The 9,956-nt window shown below is 30.4% G+C and overlaps 2 protein-coding genes across 3 annotated transcripts in view; one reads left to right on the top strand and one right to left on the bottom strand.

The window, feature by feature from the left end:
• Positions 1-3,271: 3,271 nt before the first annotated feature.
• LOC108687264 (solute carrier family 25 member 38-like) lies at positions 3,272-7,306 on the top strand. Of its 2 annotated transcripts, none has more exons than XM_018192949.1 (7): positions 3,272-3,402; positions 5,247-5,365; positions 5,655-5,739; positions 5,821-6,000; positions 6,290-6,461; positions 6,638-6,894; positions 7,098-7,306. In XM_018192949.1, exons 1-7 carry the CDS (start codon positions 3,349-3,351, stop codon positions 7,122-7,124), a joined length of 894 nt encoding a protein of 297 aa, XP_018048438.1. In that variant the 5' UTR covers positions 3,272-3,348; the 3' UTR covers positions 7,125-7,306. The 2 variants fall into 2 exon arrangements, with proteins under 2 accessions (XP_018048438.1, XP_018048439.1); XM_018192950.1 differs by lacking the exon at positions 3,272-3,402 and adding an exon at positions 3,685-3,761.
• Positions 7,307-8,912: 1,606 nt separating this feature from the next.
• Positions 8,913-9,956, bottom strand: part of LOC108687262 (luc7-like protein 3) — a 6,253-nt gene continuing 5,209 nt past the window's right edge. Inside the window, exon 8 of the mRNA XM_018192945.1 lies at positions 8,913-9,176. The gene's annotated coding sequence lies outside the window, so the exon portion shown is untranslated. The remainder of the gene's footprint in view (positions 9,177-9,956) is intronic.

Genomic DNA, 9,956 nt, shown 5'->3' with positions numbered 1-9,956 from the left:
AAATACTTACAGGTAAACAAAAGAATAATTTTTTCAGAATTTTTAAATTATGAAAAATCTTATTGTTAGAATATTCTAACAATAAAACTCATATAAACGAAAAATTGTAAGAAAAAATGTAGACTGTCTTAGTATTTCTGAAAAGTGTTCCAATTCGTACAGAAAATTTTCAGAAAAAGTTTCAGTATGCGGCAATTTTTTCAGTTTATTTTTAAAGTTTATTTTTAAGTTGCTAAAACGTTTTCAATTTAAAATTCTTAGAAAAAGTAGATGAAGAGTATAAGTTGAACAGAGATTAAAATTAATCTACTACATTGGTGAAAATGGGTATAATAAATTATATATTCAATTAAGAATATAAAAATGTTTTTAACATGAAATTTTTTAACATAATTTTTTAACATGAAATAAATAAAGCAAATTTTTTATAAATACGCTTTTATCGATATATCCATTTATCAAAAAATATGTAAACGAAGAGATATAATTTCTTCTTTTTTTGTCATTTTAAAAGCATCAAGTATAAGAATCATTTTAAAAGCGCATTAATAGATTCGATATATCAATTTTATTGTCGAATATAATAAATCTAATAAAATTTTTGAAATATTGGTATTTATATAGCAAATTTATTTCTATATAGAATACAGAAAATTTAATTGTTTACAATACAGAACGCCTTAATATATCCTTTATTCCAGATTCGAGATTGGATTATCTTTTCTTGCTTTGCAAATAAATCCCTATACCTGTTTTCGATTGTTTTCAATTGATCTTTTTCCACCTGTTGCAATTGGAATTGATCGAAATGAATCCATTCATTCGCGAGGGACAGCTGGGAACTGAGATTAGCTTAGAAAAAAAAAAGCATCATCTGCGATGCAGAAAGTGTCGGAAAGTGCAATTCGGAGAATCGAAGCAAATCGAAAGAAAAGATTGAAAAAGATAGGACGATCACGTGGATTTAAACAGAAGCGATTTACGAGGGTCATGGCGGATCGCATCAATCTTGTTTGCTCAGCGATAAGCGATTTCAGAACAAATAGGTTATCTACGTCAGCCGCGATCCAAATCAAGTGGAAACGCAACAATCGTGGCGCGATCGCTGCACGATAACTGCATATCACTCTCGGCGATGATCTTCTGCGACCTTGTGAATCTTGCTCGTCATTTTCGTCATTTCGTGCTTCATTGACTGGACGCAGATGGAATTTCGTCGATGAGCAAGTATTCATGATTGACAAAACGATCATCAATCATTTTTCGTAGACGGTCCAGATAGATCTAGACGTAGATGTGGATTTACTCGTTTTAATTGCGATCGCCATCAAAAGTTGAACTCGATTTCCTGCGAAAAAATGATCAGATTTATATTAGAAATCAATCATTTGCAGTATATTTGCTTTTAGACGTCGAGACTAAAAAGACCTCTTAAGTGTTCCATTTACTTTTAGAAGATTACATAATTATGAGAAGTACACAGAAAAATTTGTAACGCGAAATCAGAACTTAAAAGTTGCACTTATTTCTTATATTTTGTACAAAAAGAAGTTTATCCCTCTTTGCATGATTCATCTTCTCTTTTCTTCTTCCATGCAAATGTTAAGAGAAAAAAAGTTCAGCTAAAAAGAACAGATCTAACAATAGGTTAATTAATTTATTATAACCCAGCAAACGAGAATGAATTGAATTTTTTTCTATCCGAATGCGTATTTTAAATAGCGAATATTTTTTTTTGGATTTAATTGGATTCAATTAGATTCAATTAGATGCAATTGAATTGAAAAACTGCATTTCCTATTCAAACTTTTGAATTGAACAGTATTCACAATTGTGTGTTTTTGCACAGAAAAAGTTAATATTATTTTTAGATTGAAAAGCATTCATTTTAACATTCGTGAATCATATTTCTGAAAATCTGAATTCATTTCCATTCTTATTTGATGAGAAGTTAGGCGATACATAAAAACTTTAATTCTGTTTATATTTTTTACTAATGTATTATATAAATATTAAATTAAATTTACGTTAGTTAATTCGTCTTTTTACGAAAAAGATGCATGTATAAAAATAATGCAAACTTTAAGATTTCTTAGCATTTCTCAATACTTTTTATTTTCCTTTTTTAGAACGATTTTAAAGAAAATTACCTGAGATGCTATGACCACACTTCACCTATCGACTCAAATGTTACAATATTATAACGAATTTATTGCGAAAAATATCTCAGTCAGGTGTTTTAAAGAAAAAAAGCTGTTTTAAAGAAAGAAAGCTCATTAGCATCAGTATTATTAAATTGCTGATCAATTTAATTTGTAATATTATGTAATTCAGCTTAAGTTCACTGTTTCAATTGTGTATCTTAAAATGAAATAAAAATTATAAAAGTAAGCAAATTCTTCAAAACATTAATCATTTTATTAGTCACCACTTGTGAATTTGCTAACTTTTGTAATTTTCAAGATATATATATTTTCAAGATTAACTTCTTGATTTTTAAAAGACAAGTATTCATGATTAAAAATAAAAATAATAACGCAATAAGAATTGTTCTTTCACAATCATCATTCGAACTTCCCAAATATTCTGACTATGTTGGCTTCCGTTGGTCTCACCTGTTATTCTGATATTGTTTTATCAACTCTGATATTTTTATTATAAAAATAATAAGTTTGAACATATTACTTGAACATATTATTAGTCGATTGCTTTTTTTTGTAATTTTGATGAAATTAATTCACAAATAAATTGCATGAAAAATTGCTTTAATTCCTTCAAAGATAACTCTTGATAAAACGAAAGATCATAGATGTATTTAGCAATTTTAATTTCCTTTTGATTCATTTAGAATATACTTTTGAAAAAAATGTGTCTCATAGAAAAATGCATTCAAAACGTTAATTTTGTCTCATAATTTGAAGGCAATCACAACTTCAGTTGAAGATGCAGATATATTCAAACATCATTTACAAGAACCTTTTTCATATAATCTACTTCTGTTATCTTATTTTATTTTATAATTTTGTGACTTTTTAGAGCTATATTTTTTTTCTCATTGTCTTAAAGATTACAAATATTAATTATTCTATGATTTACAGACGCAGATGAATTCAGTGAAAAAAAACGTATTCGATCATCCTACATATCTCTCCATAAACATTGCAAAACTTCAACGAGGAGTGAATCAGACCGTTTTTGCTTGGAAGAACAAAAACACAGGGTCGTCTGATGAGGGGTGATCTACATCAGTATAAAGTGCATCTCACGTTTTCGAATGAAGTCACGTTTAAATCACGTTTCGTCGACTGATAAGCCTGGAAACTTTATCTGGCACGAGCATGCCCCGATATGCAGGGTCACCCTATTGACCTCGACAGTGGAGAAACAAAGATAAACGGAGATGTATGTATAGCCGATGCATGTTTCAAACGTGAGTCAGTATCGCATTAGCATTACAAAGAGACCTTACAGAAAGGAAAATTTTTTCATCTTTCAAGTAAACAATCGTGTTTGTCATTACTTATAAAACAAGTAAAAATTGATTGAATTTAATAACCGAGTATATAAATGATTAATAGATTACATTGATTAACAGATTAGATCTGAACTGGAATTTTTAGTATTTTTTTTTATTTCGATCATAATTTTGTGAATATTTGAATATACTTATATAGCTTTTGGATCGTGAAATTTGATTATAGCAAATATTCGATAGTGAATATAAGTTTCCAAATTATACAATCATGGAAGCTCTGGGAACTGTAAGTATTCTCTCAAATTAAGTTTTATTGAATATTGATTTATGGAAGTCTTGCGCTTCTGCTTAGAATTCGTAAATTTATATCTCGAATTTATTTCACATACGTATTTAAATAAATATTACCTACATAAGTAAAAAATATTTGTACAAATATTTGTTCCTTTTGAGACTTGATACAAAAACAAATACTATTGTTATTATGAAATATTTTACACAATATGCCAGGTAGAACATAAAATGATAGATGATAAGACGTCATCATGAATTTATTTTTTACTTAACTAATAAAATAAATAATAAAATATATTCTTACTTAACCCTTATTATGATTTCTATACGTATACATATATGTGTTCTACATGGAATATAAATGAAAAAAAAATTTTTTTTTTCATTTGTATTCTATGTAGTGGAAATGTTTTAGAATCTTCTTTTATAAAATTATCCCACAAGAAGATAAAATATGCAAATACTTTTTTTTATATCTACTATATATCTTTAGGCAAATATATGTCTTACCTTAAGATTTTTGCAATGACGGAATTAAGGAAAGCTCTATCGTTGCACAGCACATTAAAACACTTCTCAGAAATGTGATTATTCTCTTCTATTCGTACAATTGAAATATAATTTTATAACGTAACTTTCGTAGAAATAATTTACTAAAAAGAACGTTTAAAAATTATTAATAAAGAGATAAATCAACTCACAGATCTCCCGCGAAGGAGTTCAAAAGAGCAACAAGGCAATCAATGAATCATTAAACGATTTATTAAATTATATCGTTCGATACGTGCGTGATGACAAAGTTACGTTAAGAGGAGTTCAGAGTTCTGACAAAACTGTTCGCCTCCATTTATTAAAGCAAAAAGTAGAAAACAAATAGATGCTCCTAGCACAAGATGTTGACATCATCAAGTATTGACAAAAATCATGCGATGTCCTATTACAAAAACTCGTGTGCAAAATTAACGTCCCCTCGTGAAAAAAATAGTTGTTTGCCACGACGATAACCCCCCGGGTCACTCTTTATAACGATAATTATTGATATCATGTATTCGGCCGAGATCTTTCGCCGCACGTGAGCGAACTCGTGCGATGAGAGATATAATAATTTATAATAATCGCAACGATTGAGCTTCGCCCTAAAGTCCAATAGATTAGTCTACACGTGTCTACAATTTTCAATCAAGTTTCCTGTTTTTATTAGATTTTTATTAGGGCTTGTTTTTAGACTTAGATTAGAAATTAAGATATGAGTTAAAGAATCTATCATAGAAGATAGACGATTAAACAGAGATTACGATCCTTAAAGAAATTTAATACTGTAAGTTATTAAATTGGTTAACTATTTATTTTGAGTATCAAAAGCACTGTTGTTACTTACAGTAGTAAATTTTTCCAAGGGGAATTGTAAAATAATTTATCCTATACAGACAATAAATTCAAATTTTTACTCATTGTTTTTCTATGTTGCATTTTGCAGTACCCAATTTTAAAGTCTTTTTTGGCGGGCTCGTTCTCCGGAACATTCTCCACAATCCTTTTCCAACCGCTGGATTTGGTGAAGACTAGACTTCAGAGCAGAATTAATGCTCCTGTCGGGTAAGATTAAAGTATATTGTTGTAAATCGATACTTTTATTTTAAATATATAATCAGATTTGTCTTCTTTTTGCTCAAAATTTTTAAGACTTAATTTAAATAATTTGATGTCTCTTGATATTTAATTTTTTAAGATTTTTTAAAAATTACATCTTTTATTTAATTTAAATTTGATTTTTTGACGTAACTAATTTTATTAATTTAAAATTTAATTCTTTTTTACAAGAATTTAAATTTAAAACTTGTTACCTTAAGCTTCTATTTTTTCAAATAATTACTTTTCTTAACAGATCACCAAAAAATGGAATGCTGGGCACAGTGGCGCACATCGTTCAGAAGGAGAATATCTTCGGACTCTGGAAGGGCATGACACCGGTAAGATATCGTTCTAAAAATTAAAAATTAAATTGAATGTTATTCACACTAATATAACAACATAATGGATGTTAATTGTAGTCGATAACTAGAGTAATTCCCGGTGTGGGTTTGTATTTTTCATCGCTACACTGGCTGAGACATTCTTTCAATCTTGAAGAACCCCTGACGGCTCTGCAAGCTATTTCTTTGGGCATTACCGCAAGATCCATGTCCGGCGCCTTGCTAATTCCTATTACCGTCGTGAAGACTCGATTTGAGGTATGTTCAGAAAATAATAATAATAATAACAGAATGTAGAGAATATCAAAGAACATGATGGCATTTTTAAATTACAAAAGAAATGCAGAAGAAATGATAGAAAAAGAAAGAAAAATTCTAAAACTCAGAAAAGTTTTTTCCCTAAACGTTATTAATATATATTTTTGTAATAGCATGACAATATCTAAAAATATTTCATAAGTTTCGACTAACTGAGGATTCGATATTTTTTTATTTTTTCAAAACGAAATTCGAGCCAATTATATAAATATAATTCTGTATTCTGCAGAGTGGCGTTTATAAGTACAACAGTATCAGCGAAGCTCTTACGTTGATCTATAAGCAAGAGGGAATAAAAGGTTTATCAAGTGGTTTAGTTCCTACTCTTCTACGAGATGCACCTTACAGTGGTTTATATCTCATGTTTTACACTCAATTAAAAAACGCGGCTGCCAGTACAGGTATTCTTCAAAGCGATATATTAAAAAAATATTTTACATTAAAATTATGAAGTTATTTATGACTTTGTTAGTATAACTTGTCGATATCCTTATAATTTTAAATAAAAAAAAATCAGATTACATTAAGCATATATGTCGATATCTCGTTGAACAATAACAAATTCTTCTGTTTGCAGGAGCGACAAACAATTCGTCGACATCGGTACACTTTAGCTGCGGAATCCTGGCTGGAATTTTAGCATCCATAGTGACGCAACCACCGGATGTTATCAAGACGAAGATGCAGTTGTATCCGAATGAATTCCATGGTATCTGTCATGCAACATTCTTCATTTACAAAAAGTATGGCATTTTAGGATATTTCAAGGGTATCATTCCTAGAATGCTGAGGCGGACTTTAATGACCACTATGGCTTGGACCGTGTATGAACAGGTAAATCGATCTATTGTCAAATAAAGCTATCACACGAAAAAATATTCAAATTTTGTAAAAATTAATATTATTATTAAATATTATTATTAAATATTAAAATTTCATATAAGAATTATATATTTATTTAATAAATATATTTTACATAAAAAATTATAATTGTAAAGCTAATTAAATTAACAATGTATATTTTATTTATTATCCAGGTTACGAAGCAAATTGGTTTGAAGTAAATACGCTATTGTTATACGAACTGTTTTATATCAGAAGAAGATTGTGATATACAGTATTAGCATAGACTGTTTATTATTAAGTTCATATATTTATTTGTAATATGTAATAAATTGTATATTTTTATACAATTTATAAGCTTATGTGATTATGTATTTATACATTATTATCTTTCTCATACAGATTTTTCGCTTTGTACTTCATTTGTTTATCCTTTATTCATCTAATTAATTCCATACTTGACAATGAAAAACTGATGTAAAGATTAAATAATTACATTTATTTCGACACACACACACACACACACACACACACACACACACACACACACAATATATATACATATATATGTATATATTAGGAGTGTGCATTAATTTTAAGGGATTTTTTGGTAAAAATACGGCTTTATTCTGAAAAAATAATTACAAATTGATCATTCAAAATATTATCCATCGCTAGCCATTTTTTCCCCATCTTTCTGGTAATAGATGGATTCCACGTCGAAAGAATGACACATTTTTTAAGGCTATCCACGAATCAACCCATTTTTTGGTACCTTCATAAGAATGGAAATGCTGCTCAAACAAGTCATTGATCGAAATAAGTGGTAATCTAAAGGAGCAATATTTGGAGAATACGGCGGATGTGATAGGACATCCCAGTTAAGCGCTTCTAACGTTTTCCTTGATCGATTTTGCAACAGGCTGAGCGTTGTCATGTTGGAAAATCACTTTGTCGTGTCTTTTCGTGTAATCTGGCCATTTTTGCTTCAATGCTCGGCTCAATTGCATCAATTGCTGTTGGTATTCCCCAGTGATGATTTCATTGGGTTGGAGCTCGTAATACATTACACCCAGCTGATTCCATCAAATACAGAGCATGAGCTTGGTACCATGAATATTTGGCTTTGTCGTCGATGGTTTGCCTGGCCTGCACTAGATTTTTTGCGCTTCGGATTATCGTAACGTATCCATTTTTCACTCCCGTCACGATACGATACAAAAACTTTTTTTTCTGTGTCTTTGAAGCAACAATTCATAGGTCATTTTGCGTCAAAAGGCGCAAAATGACCTATGAATTGTTGCTTCAAAGACACAGAACTTTTCCCTCAACTCGCTTCAACTCGTACAGCAACTCGCACCCAATTTCCTTGCTTTTCCAATGGCCTTCAAATGTCTGGAAATCATTGATCGATCAACATTTAATTCTGCAAGTCCTTCTTGCGTTTGATTCGGGTTTTGATCGAGTAAAGTTTTCACTTTCTAACTTCAAACTTTTTCAGCTGGCCTGGACATTATCTCTTGTCTTTCATCCCAAATCACTTTTTATAGCATCGAAATCAATACACAAGTTGAAATCGAGTATGGAGTATAATTACCATAAGCTTCTGATAGCATTCATTTCAGCAGCACTTTTCTTCAAATGGAAGAAAAAATGCAAATCCCGCAAATTGCGCTTTGTTGGCACAAAATTCGACATATTCAATGCTCAAAAAAAAAATTATTTACATTTCGGCAAAACATGACACATACTAAAAACTAAAAAAGTTACATGATACTTTGAAGATGAAGGTAGCAACAATATGACGCGACGCCATCCATAATTACGCCATCTCTTGAAAATCCTTTAAAATTAATGCACACTCCCAATATATATATATATATATGTGTATATATATATATATATATATACATTAAAGTGTATTAAAAAAATAAATAAAAAGTAGAGCAAACAAAGATACGTGGGGCATTGTTTTATTAATTCTAAATAACAATTTACAAGTATTATTATTATTATAACAGCAAATACAAATTATACAATTTACCTTGCTGATCATTCTGTTTATGTATGGATGGTCTAAAATAATTGCTTTGAACACGATTTATATCGATTCTGGTATATCTGTGATCTCAACGCAAATATTTTCTTCACCTGTCCTCCCTTCTCTCACTCTTTCTTTTATTGTTAAGATTATGCAAAATCTTTACCTTAACAATATGTTAAACGCTGTCTTGGACAAGTTCTGGAAGTCGCTCTTGATTCTTCTCTTCTTCCTGAAAGTAGACAATCCAAATTTTAGCAAAAATGTCATCGGTACCGAAATACAATGTAATAGCCAAACATTGCTTAATGATAATCTTGGTAGCAAAATCCTGTCCCACTGTCGACTGTGTGTTTGTTTAACAAGCGCACGAGGTCCTCATTAGTTATCAATTAAATCTCTCCGATGAGAAATACCAAAAAAATACGCAGATAGTTAATTTCTATTGTCTGTGGAGGGAGGGAAGATTGATGACTTTCGTCATTCACGAAATATCTAAATAATTGAATATCAATGCTCTTTTAAGTCTAATTTTTAAAATAGATATATCTTTTACAAATATCAAATATACATTTCTCTCTTATAATTACCTATATTTCTTTTCCTATTAGCTCTGTTAAGAGTAGCACATTCCTGTTTAAATATATTCTATTTCCTGATAAAAACAGTAGAGTACTAATGTCGGTCTTGCACGAATGTGCACGGTCCTAAATACCAGCGATTTGAGGATCCATGTCTAAAACTTTGTATCTCAAAGATCGTTAAACTTTAGCTAGCCAAGGATCTCAAAAGAACAAAGAGCTAATTCTCCTGGCAGAAGGACATGTGTTGATATTATCATTCCGGTATAAATACCTCGTCAATTGAGCGTGGCAGAAGCTAGAGGTTCGTATAGTCACAGTTACACGTTTGCAGGGCGCACTCGCAGTTGTGCACTCGTGCATTTGCAGTCGTGGACGAAGCTCTATGAAGCGGGCACTGAGAGCTGTGTCCCCTCCACACTAAACCACTA

The sequence above is a fragment of the Atta colombica genome, unplaced genomic scaffold (assembly GCF_001594045.1).
Source record: "Atta colombica isolate Treedump-2 unplaced genomic scaffold, Acol1.0 scaffold203, whole genome shotgun sequence".
Classification (NCBI taxonomy): domain Eukaryota; kingdom Metazoa; phylum Arthropoda; class Insecta; order Hymenoptera; family Formicidae; genus Atta; species Atta colombica.
The sequence above is the reverse complement of the archived record's forward strand: the minus strand, read 5'-3'. Positions and strand labels throughout refer to the sequence as shown.

Bases quoted from the DNA above. Each gene is read 5' to 3' on its own strand.
- LOC108687264 (XM_018192949.1), top strand. From the start codon at position 3,349: ATGCAGGGTCACCCTATTGACCTCGACAGTGGAGAAACAAAGATAAAC. The intron at 5,366-5,654 runs GTAAGATTAAAG...TTTTCTTAACAG, and splicing joins AGAATTAATGCTCCTGTCGG to ATCACCAAAAAATGGAATGC. The intron at 6,462-6,637 runs GTATTCTTCAAA...TTCTGTTTGCAG, and splicing joins AAACGCGGCTGCCAGTACAG to GAGCGACAAACAATTCGTCG.